Here is a 21,566-nt window from a genome sequence, read left to right as displayed (position 1 = left end):
CATGTAAACTTTGTGGAAAGAGTACATGGAGTTTACTGAATCCCAGGGAATATTAGAAGAAATCTTTTTAGAGTATAATAAAAAGTCATTAATGAAGATCAAGGTTAAGGTTATGGTATAAATATACTATGGTATCCTATTGTTATAGTGATCTTCGGGATTCATTCTTTAAAGTGGAAACTCGATCCATAATGGAAAAAGTAAAGCATCTTTCTCGTGAATGGAAATAGGTTGACGTAATTTGTTGATTTTTGTAATATAAGGATGAAAAGGGTACAAATGTGCTGAAGAATATCATTGTATATTATACAATGTGGAAAAAACTACTCTATGTGTTTTTATTTTTTTACATTACATAGAAGATCTGGCATTTGGTCATTTGGATCTAAAGTACTGCATACCAAATTTTTCATCTATTACTCTTCATGAATATTTGATAACTTGATAAGCATGAATCAGTAAACTACCTAGATATACATGGTAAGGATATAAAATGCATAACGATTTTATGGTTTATATGGACAGGAAGAATGGAAAAATCTGTATAACAAGAAATGGGATAGAAAAGAACCACTGTTGAACTACTTACTGCTGCAACATTTTTTTTTATTTTTCATTGTTTATTTATTAAAATGTTAACATTTTCTTTTGAAAATTAAATTATCTGTGATTTTTTTCCCTTACTTTTGCAATAAAGCTTATTTATGCCTTTTGCTAAGGGTCATGGTAGCTTCTACAGCTGCCACAAACCCAGCTAGATAGGATCTCAATTCAACACATCAGGCTTGCAGGAGCCCTTAAGATGCTGTACTGCAGTTTCACTAGTGAGAAACCAATTTAAGCATTTTAGATTAGAACAGAACCCACAGCCTTCAGTAGACTAGACAAGTGTGCTACCTGTTGAGCTACTGATACTGTAACATTTGCTCTTCTATGACTCTAAATATGATAGATGGGTATTTGTAGAATGAATTAATAAATATGTTGTCATGCTCTATAAAGCTATATACAGCCATTCACTACCATGATTGCCATAAGTGAAACAACTAATAAGACACTGTATACATAACAATTTCAAACAGAAATTTTGCAATACAAACAAATCAACATATTGTGAACGGAGGCAGCATGTGCATGGTGATATACGCATAATTTGTAGCAGTGTTCCTCACCAAGTATTTGGATATCTTTTTTCCACTACCATCAGCATCAAAACCCTGCAAAACACAGATAAAATGGATGTATAGTCATGCTAGATAGCACCAAGTAGTTTAAATAATTCATCAGTGCAGTGTCAGAGCAATGATGCAATGTCAATGAAGCAATGTGGTCCAAAGCACTGCAACCAGAGGATTAAACATACTGGGCCCAGTAATCACTGACATGGAAGAGTGTTGCCCACCCCCACACCCCCTGTGTGACATTCTCACAGACCACAAAGCAATCTCCCTCCAACTAACTCAACAGTTAGGGACTTTGAAAAGCAAAATACATCCCATTAAGTAACAGTTCATCAAAGTTCAAGGCTCCTGCAAACCCTGAGAAGACAGCTATGCAGAATTATTCAAAGAAACCCTGTGCAACATATAAATGAATGCACTGGGGCTGCCGTACCTATCAGGAGTAAGCCCAAATCTACCACACACACAGACACACACACACACACACACACACACACACACACACACACACACACACACACACACAAATAAATAAATAAATAAATAAATAAAGCACTGGTAGAATGTTAACCTTAACAGGGTAAATAGCAAAAGGAAAAAAGCCATGGCTAAAATCAGAAACAGCAACTCTCAGAGATAAAAGTTCTCTGACTCAACTGAACAAGAAGCTAAGAGGTCTAATAAAGTCCAGCAAGACCAGTTATGAGGTCAGGATAGCCTCCCATGGTACAGACAATCAGAAGGCCTTCTTCAGCTATGTTGTAAGCCTTACAGGTGTGCAGAACTGGTGATAAGTGGCACAACCTTCATGACCCATCATGGCATAATGAATCTTTGGCTGCTAAATTTATCTCCAACTTCACCCCCCACTTTCTACCCACTGTCTCCTGTGAAATTTCTTGTAGCATACTCCCCACTTACTATCAACAGAGAGGAGATACTGGCAGTCCTTGCTGAGGCCAAAAACACTGTTTCAATGCGCCCCAACTTTCTCCATTGCCTCCTAAATATCCTGAAACATGACCTAGCAGGACCACTTGAGGCACTCTTCATCTACAGGCTCAAAACAAGTTACATACCAGTTGAATGGAGGGCAACAACAGTCATCCCTTTTCATACGGGTTGGACTGTCAACTGACCCCCTGGAGCTACAAACCTCTCAGTCTAACAAGTCTAATATGCAAAGCCATGAAGAATTATCATGGAAATGATCAACAGGAACACTGACAACCTTCACACACTGGATCCATCTTAGTTTGGCTTTGATAGGGGAAGGTCTTGCCTACTCAACCTGTTAGACATCTTCAAGAGGGCCATCGAGGCTATGGATGAGGGGGGAAATGGTACTCTGAATTACCCATGGCACTAGATACAATACCCCACTCAGGTATTGTTGAGTAACTTTCAGAACTATTTATAAATCCCTATATAACTCACTGGGTTGCTGGCTGACTTACAGACAGGACCCAAGATGTCAGAATTGGTGAGACCAGTTCCACCAGGAGACCAGTCACCAACAGAATACCCCAGGGCTCCATGTAGGGACTGCTCCTGTTTGGCATCTACTTCTTGGAAGTTAGGGCTAATGTTGAAGACCTCTGGCTGACCAAACTCACAGATGACTGTAAAGTGGGAGCTATCATAGATTTCTCCCATGACACCAACCTTCTACAAGAGGGATTGACATGAACAAATGACTGATGCCAGAGCCACAGATTTAAACTCAATATGAAGAAATGCATTACAATGACTTTTGGAAATTTGCCCACCCAGGCTAATTACTCCTTCAATGAAAAGTATCACTAAGGGTTGACCTGGTAGTTAGGGATTCGGGAACATATGTAGACAGTAGTCTGGCCTTTCTCCAACATGTAATAAGAACATAATTTTATGTCACTCAAATCATAAGCAAGGGTATGGCAAACAGGTCGAAGGAAGTTTTAATACCATTCTACTCAGCCCTTATCAGACCCATCATTGAGTCCAATGCCCTCTTCGACATGTACATAACCATGCACTTGTAACAGCTGAAACACCCTTAAAGGTTACTCATCAGGAGAATCCAAGGTATGAATACTCAGTCCTACATAGACTGCCTTAAGGCCTTATGTCTGTACTCAAGTCTCCTACAAGTTAATGAGAGGTGATTGATGCCTGGTATATAAGTCATCCTCAAACCCATCTCTGATGGATCTCTTGCACATCCAAAAAATAAACAGCACCAGGCACACTAAATCTAAGAACCTGAACTTTGCCTGTGGCATAAATAGAACATGCTGGAGAGACCAATGTGTGCCTCAAAGGATTCCTGCATTATGGAATGCACTCCCCATCCATGTGAAGCAGAGTTCATCCCAGACCCATTCAAATGAAAACTTGATCACTATATGGGAAATTGCAAATTCAATCCTGGTCTGTACCTCTCATTCCTAATGAGCAGAAGTGAACAGTAAGTAAACTACTCCCCAACTAACATACACCCCCCTGCCCCATAACTCTTAACTAATTTCTTACAAACTTACCTCACCTATATAGGTGTCCAATGTACTTGAAGAACAAAACTGGTCTGGGTTATATCTCTGGTGGTCATTAGCTTAGTATAAATCTATGAACTTATATTTCTTCTCCACAAGATTTTATATGTCGTGAGATACCTCCCACATGTGATCTTTTCCTCTTTTATGAAGAAATATCAGAAAGCCATTATTGACTTTATTTAGGTGGTAGATTCCCCCTAGATTAGTAGATGCAGGTAAATGGTACCTACAGGGCCGGCCTTAGCTGAAATGGCGCCCTAGGCGAAGTAGTACTCCAGCGCCCCTTAAGCCCCACCCACACCAGTGCCCCTTAAGCCCCACCCACACCATACTCCTGAACCACCTCTATAAGCTACAGCCACATGAAGGTCACTTCCCAAGAAAGCCACTCCAGTCATTTCCTTCAATTATTTAAATGCACAGGAAAAAAAGATACTTTGTAATATAGTTAAACTGCAAGTGAAGTGGATTTTTTTTAATAAGCCTGCTTTATCTGTTGCTCCTTCACACATTTTACTGTAAAAGTAGTGTTTTTCTGGGATTTAAAGAGGCCATGTAAGCTACTCTCATACTCTATTACCCTGCCTAGGGTCCCATTTGACTGTGATTTTCTCTGCTAATAGATTGGGGCCTCCCGAGCAGCCCCCCTTCCCAGCCATACCAGTGTTTCGTTACTTGGCTATTTCTCTCTCATTACTATAAACAAATGTTCAAACCTCAGTGTGTATACAATTTAGTATTTTCTGCCATTGAAACAGAATTAAAACCTACATTCAAATGAAATGCATCTGGAAAGTGGAGAATTAAGTTTACCTTTGGGCTATTTTCAAATTACAAGTTCCTTGAGCACATTTTTTATGGCCATGCATTCATGTACATGTTATTTGATTCATCTTCCAGATTGTAATAAATTATATTCCTTGTATAATACAGTACCATTTGCTAGTATGTATTAAATTTGTAATTTTGAACATTTTTCCAGCAAACAGTGAAAAAATGCATGACCCAATATTGATAAAACTGCCCATTTCAAAACATTTTAACCATAAAAGGCCACTCAAAGTTGTCATTACAATCCACCAGTATCAATCAGTATGGAAGGACAACCACAGTGGTGCAGCAGTTAGCATTGTCACCTCACAGCAAGAGGTTTTCCAGTTTGATCCTCGGCTCAGCTGGGGTACCTTCTGTGCGGAGTCTGCATGTCCTCCCTGTGGTCATGTGGGTTTCCTCCAGGTGCTCCGGTTTCCTTCCACATCCCAAAGACATGCTGTAAGTGGATTGGACATGCTAAATTGACCCAAGGTCTGAGTGTACATGCCTTCCATGGTAGGTTGGGTGCTGGGCTGGCAACTTGACACCATAAAACTTCACTACCAATCGTGAGCATACAGGTGATCTGCTGTGGTGATCCCTAACTGTGAAAAGGCGAGAGAGTATCAATCAATAAGCACAATCTCTGCAGAAATAAAATTCATCCGAATACTTCTACATTAAAGAGATCTGCATATCCACAGAACAAACAGTACTACTCTAAACACTTAAACATTGCCTGTGATATAAATAGGGCTTGCTGGAGAGATAGGTATGTATCCCAGAGACCACCCTGTCTATGGAACAGGCTCCCCATCCATGTAAAGCAGAGTTCCTCCCTAACACAATCCAAGTACAACTTGGATAATTGGATGGGAAACTGGAAATTCATTCCTGGTTTGGCATCTATGTCTCTGATGCAAACAGGTAACCAGTAAATGGTTAATCTCCCAGGATCATGCTTACACTTATCAAGTGTATCAGAAGTCGTCAGAGATTTGGGATTCATGGCTAGGCTTAAAAAGGCCCTTTTGGTCAATAGCCTAGTAAACACCTATGAACCTATATGAACTCTTAATTCTTCTCCAGAAACAAACACATTTGATAAGTTGCAAAACATGCCTAAACCTTGTGTGGAATCCTTGTAAGCTCTAAGATCTAGAAAGGTTGTTATAAAAGCTGAATTTGTAGAATGTCCTTTATAAAAGACAATACCAACTGGTCATTAACTTGTTCCTCACCAAACAGTTCCTAAGTCGATTAATTGTAATTTCTAAAATGTTATAGAGAAGGAGATACTAGAGCAGAATCCAAAGAAACTGCAGTAAGTGTTGACAGACCTCTTAAATCTGTCCCCATTCACCAGCCCCCATGAATCAATTACTATTTGCAAATAGGCTAAGGCCTTTACTCTAAACAATGCATCACAAATATCCAAAGAAACTGCAGTAAGTGTTGACAGACCTCTTAAATCTGTCCCCATTCAACACTGAGATTACGATTTGTTTGCATACACTTCCCCTCCCTGCTATGTAAATCAGGTATGCTTATAAAAGGTAAAGCAACATTAAAACAATTACATTAAAATTTAGTCTTTGTTATCTAATGGAGGAATCAGGATGGGAATTTAGTACCAGTTTATTCAGGAATCACAAGTAACAGAATGCATCTCAATAACAGAAGGCAACACAAGCAAAAGCTACATTTGCCATATCTTAAGTAATGACCTTATCTCATTATTTCAAAGTATAGGTGCTTCATTGCTCATACAAAAATTTGCTGGCCATCTGTAATGCACCTTGTGTGTCCTGCTTTAACTAAACTGTGTACTGAGGGTGGAACAAAACTTACGGAACCCTATAATATTAAATTAATAATAGCATGGTTAGAGCAGCAGACTGTACCCACACAAAATGGACAGCAGTAAGGAAATGATAGCCTAATCAGTGCTGATCTGGGAATGGGCAAGGTGACTCAGACAGTAGGCTTGTAATAATGAAAGTGCTCTAGCTGTGTATGGCATACACTGAAAGAATCCATTCGGTGATTTACCAAACTGACAATGTATTTACCAGTCAGCACATAATAGTAATTCTGATCAAAACAGACCTAAACATTCACTTCAGCTGTTTTAGAACCTGGTCGCAAACACAACTAACCACCGAAATCATGAGTCTGTATACAGATGATGAAATTAAGCACACTAACAATATATAGCGTGTTTACGACATAAGACTAATAAACTAAAACTTGAAATTTTACATAATAGTAATTCTGATCAAAACAGACCTAAACATTCACTTCAGCTGTTTTAGAACCTGGTCGCAAACACAACTAACCACCGAAATAATGAGTCTGTATACAGATGATGAAATTAAGCACACTAACAATATATAGCATGTTTACGACATAAGACTAATAAACTAAAACTTGAAATTTTAAAAGTCCACGGGCAGGCTACAAGTGCCATCATAACTATTAATGAGCAAACCTTGCATGCAAGCTGTAAACAGCTCTGATTTAACCCGGAAGTTGTCGACGCTACCTCACATGCACAGTATCACCTCTGTCCCCCGTGCGGAACTCACAGCTCGCAAAATGGCCGTCTTGGCTTCCTTTACCCCCCAAACTACCACTGAATTACTCAGCAACTAGGAAAGCCACTCAAGACCCACATGAGCCGATGGAACTCAACAATTGACCACAAGACAACATAACCGCAAGAAACAAAAGCTATACCCTGGTCTCATCCATTTTTTTTTTATATAACCAGTACTGTACTTTCCATAGCAGCAAAGCAGATGGAGCTGTCCTGATGCAATAAATTAGATGCAACAACAAATCCCAGGCCTGACAACGAACGCCAAGGACTTTTTTTTTCCCTTTTTCTCTCTCCCAACCTACACCATAACTGTGGAGAGGAAAGCAAGTTCCTGCTTAAGTTGAAGTGGGGGAGGGCGCATTTCTAGCCTGTATGGGCGTCGCACGTCGGTGACTGACATTTGAAAATAAATGTACTTGTTGTCTTTTCAGCTTTCCCGGTTAGCGTTTCACAGCAGAATTGCATCCTTTTGAGGCCGGCCTGTACGGCGCCCTAGGCGGTCGCCTAGTTCACCTATGCCTAAGGCCGGCCATGGGTACCTAAACAAAATTGGGGAGTTGGCCTACCCAATTTAGCCTATGGAACAGCAGTTATTGGGTCATGCTATCTCCAGCAATGTCACAGACAATCCCACAATTGGTCCTCACTGTGATCAAATTCGACTGCAACAACACAAATCAAGACTAGGGCCTCTTTCTTTCAAAGTCTGGGATCCAGGAGATATGAAAAGAGTGTTACTGAAACAAATTCCATATTCAGCTAAGCTTAGTATATACTGAAGACTTTGGAATAAACCACTCATTTGTATAGACCAGACTACCCAGGGTTGGGATGACTGGATTAATCAGAGTATCTAGTTTCTTAGGGACCTATGGGATGCAAGTATAATCCAGCTATTATCATTTGATGTATTTTGTACTAGGTTCCCTAATCTACAAGTCGGTTGGTGTTAGTATCTTCAGATGAGGCATATTACAACTAAAATCTTATCCATGACAATAGTTTTGGTACTTACAAGAAACCAGTTCCATACCAAAGTTATGGGTAATAGACAGCACCCCCACTATAAAATGAAGTTGAATTCAGTTCAGAGCCCTATAATCATTGCGCTAGAAGCTCTCTTCACCAAGCAAAGAAAGAAGTGGGAAGCAATTGCCCTGAAGGCTATCCCTGGGAATATTTGGCAGTCTTGCATGCATTCCAGGACAGATGGTAAACTCCCCACTTCATAAGGTTTTACATTTCTTAAGATGGTACAACAATGGCATGTTACACCACTCCAGCTTCACAACAGGTAGCCACAGAGAAGTCCAGCATGTTGCTGTTGTTGTTATAATGCCGCAGAGGCTGATTATGAACATCTATTTTTGAGTTGTCCTGCTGCTGAAACTATTTTGTCATGAGTTACAAAAGCTATAAAGGATACTGTTTAACTCCCTCTACTCTCCTGTTATGATGTATGTTTCTGGTTGCTGTGATTCAATCTGCTACTTATTGGTGGACATAGAATGTATCATTCACTTCAGTGGCACTTCTGTATGTTAAAATTCAATCTACTATTTATTGGTGGATGTGGAATTAATAACTCACTTCAGTGGTATTGCTGTATCTTAAGATTCAGTCTACTACTTATTGGTGGATGTAGAATGCATCACTCACTTCAGTGGCATTGCTGTTTCAGTACTAGAAATCACAATGCTCAAGATTGGGTAACATGGCTTAATATATGGAACTATAAACTAATTCCATGGTCCTGTAGACATCTGGATATGAATCTACAGTGAAAACATTGGTCCACGTTTGTTCTTAATACATTTACAAAGATGAAGACTATTTTGCTTGGACATGGTATGATATAGATGACTACTATTATTAATCACATTTTTGTTATTGTTGTCTTTTTTGATTGTCAACAAGTCTGTCGATTACAGATGTTATTTTCTGAACTTAATTGCATAATGTTTGTACCTGTTATGTGACATAATAAAAGATTATTTTTTTGAAAAGGTAACTCATCTCGAAGTACTAACACAATTGCTCCCATGTACAACATAGAGGATTATGTTCAGGACCACTCACCATAACCTGTTTATTATGTGTTCTCTAGCATCTACATCACAAAATTGAATGTTAATAATAGCAAATGCTCTTTTATCTAACTTAAAAACACGAAAGCAATGTTGAAGGAACAGATCGGCAAATTTTTTTTCCAGGGAAAAAAATTCACTAATCCAAAAAAAATAAAAACCCACTGTATAGGCAAAATAAAGTGGGCAGCTTCACCCCCTGATGTGGGTGTCTGTGCCCCCCACACTCCCCCAACTTAAATATACCAATTCCGAGATCACACCACAGTGGAGAAAACAGTAAAGTCAGGAGAACAGCCCATCAATTTTTTTTCCCTGGGAAAAAGAATCGATGTTCCGTTCTGTCAACATTTGCAGGTTTTGCGTTTTAAAGTTTGATATAAGAGCATTTGCTAATTTCAGCATTCGCTCTTCTGTTAGGAACCCGTTCTCTGCATGGATGCCAAGAAATTTTCCTCGACTGTGAAGTTTAAGAGGTGTATCTTAACATCCATGTAGAGAATACATAATAAAAGGTTATGATCAGACACCTGATCATAATTCTTTGTAGCGCATGGAGCTTTATCTGTTCCATGTACTATAGTTACAAAGTTCTGTAGTTTGTCGAGCTGCAAAGCACTCAGAAAGGCAGTGTAACACAGTCCCTAATGTTTACACTCACATTGCCATACCTCTCAACTATTCAGATTATTGCAGAATGTCCAGATTCTTGCCTTACATGTTTCATATGTTTCTCAAAAAATCTGTGGTTTCCAGACAAATCACTGAGGACTAAATTCACCAAATAACAGCATACATTTCAGTTCCAGACTTTGCATCCTTCAAAACAATGCACACATTCTGTTATTTTAGCAGATTTCTAAGTTCATAACAGTGTTTTTTTTAACCTGCTGCTGATGTTTCCTGGTCAATACTGGCAGATTTTACTGCCTAGCATGAAACCCAGCCTGAACAAGTTAAGCAGGGGTGCTTTAACATTTTTTTTAAGATTGTGCTCATGCTATAGTAGCAGTTAAATGATTTGTGTTTTTCTGAATATCAGTGTAGTCATGGTGCCCAATGCACTACACTGTTCTTCTTACAAGATTAATCAAATATCTCAGAAATATGAAAAAACAAACTATATGATAAGGTCTAGGAGTCACAGAACATACCATTTCTGAGATAATTGCACCTTGATATAAATTATGTAGGTTTCTGGGAGAAAGTGGCATTTTTGCTTTAGACAGTGCACTTATGTCTCTGATATGGGAGGGTGAACTAATCAAGCTATTTGACAGATGTGGTCATTGGCTGAAACTTTGAGGAAATACTTCTTAAGAACTTGTCCAGCCATCATAAAATACATGTACGATCAGTAACAAAGGGTAAAAACTCTACATGAAACTTAAATAAATTACCTAAATATCAGGACTGAAACATTAATTTAGGAATCCTTTAATGCTTCTCTTGGTGTATTTCTACTTTTCTTATTCCTCTTCTGTAGATTATTTTTCTAGTCTAGTGTGCTCAGTTTAGCAGAGAATGCAGCTATAATGTTGCCACATCTTTTGTATAATGCAGTTATGCATGCTTGTGTATTTGCATGTAAGTGTTTAACTGTAAAGAACCACAAAAATTCAGACACTTTTTTTTACCTTCCAAGGCTGGAAATGATGCAAATCCACACACTGTCCATTCCGAAAAGGACCTTGTCCATCCTTACATGAAAGGATATTGTAAAGGGAATGTGCCACTGTGTATACTGCATTGTATGTGCTGAATACATATGTAAAATTATACACATCATACAAAGATACATCGAGGCTATGCAAATTTTCATGACCAGTACAAAGTGGCTTTTTTGCACTCGGTAGTAAATTAGCTGCTGTGAGATTTTTCCCAGCCACTGGCCACTTACAGTCAAAGGCTTCTTCCCAAAACATTGTCATAAAGATATCACTTGGAAAGAAGGATGGGTGGATACTGTACAAAAAATCCATAAGTCCAGGTATCTTACCTTTATGGAGAGAAAACCCAATGCTGCCATTAAATGTTTTTAGAATCTTCAAGTTGAGAACCTGTGGAGATACCTGCCAAGCAGCTGGTATGATCCATACTTTTCCTGTTATACTCTGACTGGATAAAGCTTCCAGCAGGGGAAGTATATTCTCGGCACTGGAGTATAGCACAATAACATTTGCTGTTGTCTGCTGAATCACATTAATGATGGAAGGAATCTTCACCTTGTCCTTAGTGACCATCTCTGTAAATGCAATGCAACCTCCATCCTTGATAATTTCCTTTTTGAGAGCCTGGCTACCAGGTATACCATAATCATTGTCAGAGGCTAGAATTCCTACCCATGTCCAACCAAAGTGAATAAACAGCTGAGCTATGCCGAGAGCATGAAATGCATCATTTGGAACAGTCCGCATGAAAGAAGGGAACACTGATTTATCACTAAGCAGAGAAGTCATTGAACCATAGCTGATCTGGAAAGGAAATATGCAGTTTATATACAAATATGCAGACAGATACAATGTAGATGGATATATATATGACAGTTAATGCCATTTCTTTTGAACCTAAATCATGCTAAACTGAAAACATAAGACAACGTTGAAAAGTAATAAACACAGAAAACTGAATGCACTGAAATGCAATAAATAGTGACTTAATAAAGGAATACTGAGTATGGGTGTCTAATAGCAGACACTGGGCCGGATTTACGAAAGCTTGCACGGAGTTGTAGAGTAGAGTAAGACATCATACAGGCAAGATGTCTGCCGTGCAATCCAGGAACAGCCGGCAGGGGCATGCACGAAAGCTGCTAAAGCTACTCTTGCATGGACAGCGTCATGGTATGCAAATTACCTAGTTTGCTGCTGAAAGCTATGCAAATGAAGTAAATTTGCAATCCAGGAAACACTAACCTGTCCGTGGAAGATTAGTGTTATCTGCAGAAATGTACTCCGTTTGTAACGGAGTACTGTTCTGCAAATAGCTAAACGGAGCTATGACAGCTCCAAATAAAGGATGCATACAGTTGAGGAAGCATGCCAATGGCCAAATATAAAGCCATTGGCATTTATAAATGTTTAAAATTATTAAAATCTAACTTTTTTTCCCCCGATCTCCTATGTTTAGGCATAGCGCAGCACCGCACAAATGTGCAGCACGTTAAAAACAAGAAAATAATTTAAAAATAGCCAAAAATAGGCATTTTCACTAAAAAGCTTATCCTGCCATGCAGGTGAATGGCAGGCTGAAGACAACATGGCCAGTGAGTACTGGTTGCTAAGGGGGGAAGCTCAGTGTGAGAGATGTAACCATGCATTAGTAGGCAATCCCATGCAAATGAGGGTAAGGATAGTGAATCCCAATTTTTCCCCAGCATGTGAGCCATGTCCCAAGAGTGTAAGTGTAGGAGTAGGTGAGTAGAAGAGTAGAATATAGGTGACATCATGAGGAGGTATGTCAGAAAGGCTGTAAGCTAATTGGAGCACAGTGTCTTGTGTTTGCCCTGAGTTGCTCAGGATTGCAAGAGGCGTGTATCTACAGTTGTCCTATCTGAAAACCAGAAACCAAAGGTGCAAACTGTGAAAATATCTGAAATTTCTTGCAAACATGCACAAAGCGTGTGCATTCGTGTGCACGCTTGTGTGCACATGTGCGTGTGTTTGCACGGTGCTGCCCCGGGCAGAAACAGAGAGGGAAAAGGAAGGAAAAGAAGTAGTAGGAACTTAACCAAGGAGAACTAGCAGAGCTGCCAGGTAAAATATATCAGAATCAGCCAATTGCACATGCAGCAGACTAGCCCAGCCCAGCACTTTAAACTCTGCAAACAGCATTCTCCCCTGTTTTTTTTTCCCAGGAACTCTGCAACACTGCAGTATACAAAGAGGGAAAGCTTAAAAAGCTTAAGTCAGTCAAAATGTTAGGGGCTGCTCTTGCTATCATAAACCAACATGTGCAAGGTGCTGAGGGTGGTGATGTTGTGAATGCTGCTGAGTAACCCACAGTGAGGAGACAGAGAAGAGTGTACAGACCCAGGGTTACCTACCAGGGGCTACATGAGCTGGAGATAGTGGAGCGCTATAGGGTGGACAGAGACCTCCTGCAGCAAATTGTTGAGCTGTGCCGGCCATGCCTCATACAAAACCAACAGAGGGGAACCCATCCTAGTGGATACCAAGGTGTGTGTTTGCCTAATAATACTAGCTACAGGTACCTTCCAGGGACCAACTGGTGATATGATGGGGATTTCACAGGTATCAGCATCCAGGGTACTGCACCAGTTCCTGGATGCCATGTCAGCACATGTCGGTGACCACGTATATTTCCCCAATTCCCATGAGGCATTCGCAAGGAATATGCGTCATGTCCACCAAATAGCAGAATACCTTGATGTAGTGGGTGCAATAGATTGCATGCACATACACATCAAAGCACCACCCAGTGAGTGGGAGTAGGGTCTACATCAACCTCAAGGGCTTCCCCTCCATCAACTGCCAGGTCATGTGCGATGGCCAGGGCATAATAATGAATGTGTGTGCTGGCTGCCCTGGAAGCTATCACAATTCCCACATCTGGCATCTGACGCAGCTGTACCAGAGATTTGCCAGTGGGGACATCCCACATGGTCACCTAGTGGGGGATGCTGGATACGCACTGGAGCCGTAGCTGATGACACCCATCAGAAATGCACACACACCCGAACAAGAACTCCATGAGGCACACGCACAAACAAGAAACATAATTGAGTGCGTGTTTGGGATGATCAAGTCACAGTTCTGGTGCCTGGACACATCTGGTGGAGCCTTGCAATACTCACCAACTACATGTACCAAATTGTCATGGTATGTGCCATGCTACACAATATGATCCTGCAGACACAACTGCAGCAGGAACAGCATGGGCAGGGCCAAGCAGCCCCCCACCATTGCCAAGGCCTGCTCAGGCACAGTGTGACTCAGAGGAGGAACAGCCTGAGCCTGCCCCATTAGGCAGAAGGAGGCGTGCCCAGTATTCCCTGGCCTTGGCAAAGAGGCAACGCATAGCACATACACTGACTCAGTAGGAACCCTGGAAATTACACCTCTCTCTGACTTGCACATACAGTAAAAGGGATGCCTAACTTGATACTACCTGTTTTCAAACATGTATAGGGAGTGTACTATGTGCATCCGACATAGGCAGCCCTGCAGCACCACCTGAGGCATGAGTATCCTATTTTAAGCAATATAAAGCACTGCTAAGCACATTTAACATATTTAAATATAATTGTGAGTAGCTGTACACTGTGCTAACCAGCGCAATGTCGGGCAACGTTGGGCAACATTGGGCAATGTTGGGCAATGTTGGGCAAAGTCGGGCAAAGTAGGGCAAAGTCGAGCAAAGTCGGATAAACATGCTCACACTTGCTTTACTCTTCCTTAACCAGTCAGGTCTGCCCAGCAGGAAAATAAAAAGCAGTGACAGGGCTCAAACTCAGTATACTGTGCACTATAGTCACAGTACTGAATCACTAAGCCATGACAGCATTTCACTGGCACAGACACAACTTAAGTCACTCACACATAGCAGTTGTGGGGGTCACATACCTAACAGTCACAGCCAGCAGGACAATTATAGACAATTGCAAACAGAAAAAAATGCTGTACCATGCCCTCTGAAGAGGCATATGAGTAACCTCCCCCCAGGCCTATGCAGACAGTAACAGCAGGCCAGGCAGTGTGATGTGGGTTGGGTAGGCTATGAAGTCACAAACTAATATGCGTGTAATTGGAAGCTAAGGTCTGTAGTACAGTGATATGCCTCAAGCCAGTATGATAGGCAACAGTACAGACTTACAGACTGAAATGGAGTACCTGACATAGCAGTGCAGGCTTAGCAAATGTGTATTAGTGCCAGGTGTATCCTATGTACACCCACAGTAACAATCAGGTGTGCCCCCCAGGTAAAAATGTACAAATAATAGCTGCCCCCCCCCCCCGTATGTAGAAATGTTGCTAAGTCTCTGCAAATTGACTCATGGAAGACCTGCAGGCACAGCGTGCTTCCTGTCGATGTACAACACAAAGGTGAGCCCTGAAGTAAAAACCAACTTGATTTTTCACACACATATAGTATATATGCCCATAGTGGGCATGCTCACACACACAAACAAATTTAGCAAATTTCAGTCAGCAACATACTGAAAGGTCATACTGGGCATGCTCACACACTTAGGCCAAATCTGAGTAGAGCAGTGGGCCACACATATCTGGCAGTTGCAGTTCTTACTCCAGACACTTGTCACTATTCACCAATCCTGCCTTGCGCACACAGTGATATGAAAACAGACCCATATAATATATTGAACTCCTGTCATAATCAAACTATGTACTACAAGTACTTAAGTTGTTCAAAGAAAGTGAAAATCCAATGAAGATCAATAAATCTCCGATCAGTATCATCAAGAAACAATGAGCACTCCTAACATTATCCAAGCCATGTTCTGGCAAAAATATTGCCAAAAAGTCCATAGAGAACCATGAAGCTTTCTTTTGCTATGTCATAAATATCAATGTAAACTCATATATGTTCTGAGTCAGTGCAAAGTGTAAATGAATACATGTACATGACTGACATTGCCAACATCTTATCAGACAGGTTCATACATATTTACCCTTCTCTCACTGACAAAAAGGCCCATTACTATACTTGGAGATTGTGAAAACCCAGAAATTACATATACAATGGTTAAACAGCTCTATCCAAACCTAAAAACACAGCATCTATGGGATGACATGGTTTCCCTGGCTGTGTCATATGTGAACTCCAAAACAAACAGACCCTACACCTGAACAGTCTGTTGAGACTCACCCTCCGTACAGGCTATGAAACTGTTGAATGGGTTACAGCAACATTTGGCACACTCCACAATTGTTGGTGCACAACAGACCATGAGAACTATTGTCTTATAATCCTAATAAGCCTGATCTGCAAGGCCATGGAGTCCATCATTATGGAACTCATAAACAGTGCTATTGGGAGCCTACAAACACCCAACCCTACCCATTTTGTTTTGGCCAGGGCCAGATCATGGTTCCTATACCTGCTAGACAGTTTTCAAGGCAGTCACCCAGGACATACATCAATGAAATGAGATCCACACGGCCTACATAGACCTTGAAAATTCCTCTTCCAACATCCCACACACATGTCGCATCCACAAAATCAACAACCTGTGCATAAACACGTATGTCATCTGATGGATTGTCAAATGGGGCACAGATAGATCCCACAAGGTAAGAATTGTGGTCTCCTGTTCAAGCTGGTAACAACTGCTGTCCTCCATGGCTCAGTCGTGGGACCCCTCCTATCTGGTGTATACTTTTCAGAAATACAGTCAAACACATGAGGGCTATGTTTAGCAAAGTTTGTGGATGACTGCAAAAAGGTTGTCATAATCGATGTTTGGAACAACAGAGACATCCTTAAAAAGGGTTTCAGTCAGACAGATGTGGTGTCAAAATTATGGCCTTGAGTTACAGTCATACAAATACCACATAGGCGCCAGCACCCTAAACATGGAGATAATAATAAGGGATTTATGGACACATGTGGATAGTCATCTCTATTTCCAGAAACACATTCACAAAGTGGTTAGAAAATCATGCTATGTGTTCCCACAAATCACCAAGGTCTTTGCATATAGGTCAAAGGAGGTTCCCTCTACTCATCAGTCATCAGACCCATCAGAGAGTATCACAGCACACTTGCGATGAATCTGACTAGGCACCTTCAGCAGCTTGAAAGACCACTGAAGTACCTCAACAAGAGGATTACTGGTCTCAAACAGTTGCCCCATGCAACAAGACTGAATTTAACTCAATCTGTACTCTGTTGCATACTGTCTACTCAGGCGATCTCCATGTCCAAAGCAGAACTGATGTACATGCGCTATCTGAAGTAAACCCAACCTGAATGTGCCACATGCTCTAGGGATATCATCATCACAACAATAAATAGAACATGTTGGAGGGATACATTACTAACTCACAGACTTCCCTTGCTTAGGAACAGGTTCCCAACCTACATTAAGCTGAGTCCCTAACTGACCCTCTTCCAGAGGAGCCTTGATGAGTGTAAGTGAAACTGAACTGTCACACCATGGATCACTTCATCAGCTCTACTACACAGAAGCCTAGGGAACTAACCCCATGCATGGTGATAGCTTCACACTCTGGCCATACTAATATATGCCTTCAGGCAGATAGCCTATTACCTACCTATATACATATATATATATATATATATATATATATATATATATATATATATATATATATATATATATATATATATGTATGTGTAGGGGAACACAGTATAATAAGCCAAAGATGGATAGGCAGAGATGTGTGTTAAGAGGGTGACCATGACAGGGAGCCATCCAGGACTGTCACACCCAGCACACATCCCAATGGCACAAAAGACATGAGGTGCACATCTCACCCACTGTACATAACAGCCACCAGTATCTGTAAGCATTACAATGTATGTGGTCCATGTGCCTGCTGTACAGCATGACTGTACAGTGAAGTGCACATCTACTATCTGTAGACATTTACCTGTCACATAGGTTCATAGCTATGTAGTAGACTATCTTCACTAAGGCATATATTAGCCTAGACAGGTTGTGCAGCTTTCACCACCCCATTGGGTAGTCTCCCAAGCCCTAGTTCTAATAGTTAGTACCCTAAGCCCCTTTCTAGTGGGGCTGCTGATGTGATGCCTGGTGTGAATTGTCTGTGTCCCATCCACTCATCAAAGTTCCTATTGAAGAGTGTCAGCTAGGGGCTCTGTCTGATGTACATTGGGACTCTGTTCCACAGTAAGGCAAGTGTCTGGGATGGTACTCTATCCCACCAGCATGTTGTATTCATTGTTGTGATGAGGTTCATATCCCTGGAGTGTGTAGTGAGACTCGATTTTGTTATCCGTAGATGGAACATGTTCAACAGTTATGTGTTGGACATGGCTCTGTATGTTAGGCAGAGTGTGCCTCTGAGTAGGCGGTACGCAGCGGAGAACAGATTTAGTTTTACCAGTTGTGTTGCATAACACAACTGTTTGAAGCCAGTAATCCTCTTGGTGAGGTACCTCTGTGGTCTCTACAGCTGCTGGATATGCTTAGTTGAGTACATCCAAAATGGTGCATTGTACTCAATGATGGGTCTGATGACTTAAGAATAGAGGGCCACCACTAGCTATTTTGATCCTGATGCAAACCCTTTGTTGATTAGGTGGGCCACATAAGATTTCCCAATCACTTTGGCAACATGGTTGTCAAAGGAAAGATGACTATTTACTTATGTCCCCAGATCGCTTATTACCTTGTCAGTTTTAAGGGGGTAACACTTATGTGGTAGTTTGTGGGTACTTTGTTTTCACCAAATGGGATTACTATGCATTCTTCCACATTAAGCTTGAGACAATGATTTTGACACCACACATCTGTCTCATAGAGTCCCCCCTGGAGAATATTTGTGTCATCTGGGGAATCTATTATGGCAAACACTTTACAGTTACCAGCAAACTTAGTCATCCACAACCCCCCTGTATTGGCATGTACTTTTGAGAAGTCTATACCAAACAGGAGGGACCCCAGAACTGAACCCTGGGGGACACCAGTTGTTACCGGTGTAGAGTCTGACATGTAGCCAGCAACTCTTAATTTGTGGGATCTATCTGTGAGCCAGTTTGCAATCCATCTTGTGATGTATGGATTCATGCCCAGGTTGGTGAGTTCATCTATGATACCTGACGGGGGAATGGTGTCAAAGGCCTTAGCAAGGTATAGGTAGACTGTGTGGAGATCATTTCAATCATCTGTAGCCTGGGTAATTGTCTCAAAGAAATCCATGCAGTTCAGTAGGCGTGATCTACATTTGATGAAGCCAAACCGGGTGTGCTCAGCTGTGTAAAGGTTCCCAATGTCTTTATTGTTGACTTCCATTATGATTTGTTCCATTGCCTTGCAGATCAGACTCATCAGGTTCATAGAGCGTGAATGCCAAGGGTCTTTTGTGACCCCACCACTGTGGAGTGGGAAGAACATTGCTGTGCAACATTCTATGGGTACATATCCTGTAGAGAGCATGCAGAGAGAGGTGTAGGTATCCTTGATGAACATGGATACATCCCCACCCTATGTGCTATGATCCAGGTTCTGATGCTGGAAGGTATGGAATGAGTAGTATCCTGGTAGTGCTGGTGTGCTCTCTAGAGCCTTGAACTAGGTTTCTGTTACTGCACAGATATCAATATTCTCCATACTGAGAAGTGCCTCGGGTGTTTTCATCTGGAGGCTGAGACTTCTGGCAATGAGTAGCATTTAGCTCACTTTGTGGTTATTTGTGTTGGTTATGGGGTTTGGTTTGTCCTGAGTGACAGGTGTTCCACACCTGAAGTCAACGGCTCATTGGTCTTATCTGACCATAAGCTAATTACCCTACATATGCACATTCTGTCCCCACCCCCCATTAAGGAAACCATGTTAAAACATTTCTCCAAGGACAACTTCATGCTTCTTAAGACAGAAGTGGTGAACTTCAGGACACCCATGCAGATGGACAATACAGTTATGACTACTGAATCCTACACAATTGCACTTTATAAGCACTTTCATGAGTGCATGGATCATGCTATCCCAAACAGAACCAAGATGCTATCCTCCAATAAAAGGACACCAATCTGGTGGTCCCCTGCCATAAATAAACTGCACAACAGATGGAAGAAACTGTTGCAAAAGAGGGTAAAACCCATGAGTGGAGGAGCTCCCTGGTCAGCCTCAGTAAGAAGCTGCAATCCCTGATAAAATCCTCCAAAGCTAGTTATGAAAACAAAATCGCCACTGATTCTAAAGACAACCACAAAGCATTCTATAGCTATGTCAAGAATCACAATGGCAACACTCAGATCTGCTCTGAGTTACAGCACAATGGCACTAAATATACAGACCCAATTGATATTGCTAACATCCTGGCAGATAGGATCAGTGCTAACCTTACCCCCCTCTCATCCATGAAAGATCCCATCTCTATACCGGAAGAATGCAAAACTGCTGATATCACCGCTGCACAGGTAAAAACCACTCTCCAAAGCCAGGAACACAGCATCCATGGGACCAGATAACATTCCAGGCTGCGTTCTACGCGAATTACAGAACGAACTGGCACCACACCTAAGTACCATGTTCAATCATAGACTCACCTCAAGCTTTCTGCCTGCTGAATGGCGCACAGCAATGGTTATCCCACTACACAAGGGAGGAGCCACTACGGATCCCGGGAATTAGCACCCCATTAGCATGATGAGCCTGGTCTGCAAGGCCATGGAATGTATCATCATGGAACTTATAAACAAAGACATTGGTAATCTCCAAACTCTGGACCACAACTATTTCGGGTTTGTAAAAGGCAAATCATGTCTCCTAAACCTGATAGACTTCTTCGAAGCAGTCACCAAAGCCATAGACAAGGGTAAGGTGGTTCACACAACCTATCTAGATCTTGCCAAGGCTTTTGACATCATCCCCCACTCTGGAATTATAGATAAACTCACTAAACTAGATATAAATCCCCATGTCACAAGATGGGCTGCCAACTGGCTCACTGACAGAACACACACTGTGAAAGTAGCAGACTCCAAGTCTGACTTCAGACTAGTGACAAGTGGAGTACCACAGGATTCAGTCCTGTGTCCTGTCCTGTTTGGTATCTACTTCCCTGAAGTACAGGCTAACACAGAAGGTCTTTGGCTAATGAAGTTCCCAGATTACTGCAAACTAGGAGCCATAATTGAAACTACTAACGATGTGGACATCCTACAAAAGGGCCTCACTGAGACAGATGCCTGGTGTCAAAGCCATGGCCTCAAGCTCAATGCCAAAAAGTGCATTGTCATCCCCTTTGGTAAAAACTCTGTACCTATGAACTACAGCATAGGCAGTAGTATACTTAACACTGAAAGTGTGATAAGAGACCTTGGGATACCGGTGGTCAGTAGACTCTCCTTTGATAATCACATTGCCACAGTAGTCAGGAAATCCTTCTACATGGAACACCTCATCACAAAAGGTTTCTCATGCAGAAAAAAATAGGTATTGTTCCCCTCTACTCATAACTCATTAGATCCATTATAGAGTACAACGCCCCTTTTGGTATGTACCTCACAAGACATCTACAACAACTGGAAAGCCCACAAAAAACCCTCACAAAGAGGATTAGTGGCCTCAAATACATGCCCTACACAGACTGTCTCAAAACACTCCAGCTTTACTCTGTTGCATATCGCCTTCTTAGAGGTGATCTCTGCC

General features: G+C 41.4%; 1 protein-coding gene across 1 annotated transcript in view; it reads right to left on the bottom strand.

Annotated features, from left to right (window-relative positions):
- LOC122805991 (extracellular calcium-sensing receptor-like) overlaps positions 1-21,566 on the bottom strand; it is a 362,606-nt gene that overhangs the window by 201,702 nt on the left and 139,338 nt on the right. Inside the window, exon 3 of the mRNA XM_044076232.1 lies at positions 10,858-11,694. Coding sequence (XP_043932167.1) covers positions 10,858-11,694 — 837 coding nt within the window. The remainder of the gene's footprint in view (positions 1-10,857; positions 11,695-21,566) is intronic.

This window comes from Protopterus annectens, chromosome 7.part0 (assembly GCF_019279795.1).
Source record: "Protopterus annectens isolate FY-2018-M chromosome 7.part0, PAN1.0, whole genome shotgun sequence".
Classification (NCBI taxonomy): domain Eukaryota; kingdom Metazoa; phylum Chordata; order Ceratodontiformes; family Protopteridae; genus Protopterus; species Protopterus annectens.
The sequence above is the reverse complement of the archived record's forward strand: the minus strand, read 5'-3'. Positions and strand labels throughout refer to the sequence as shown.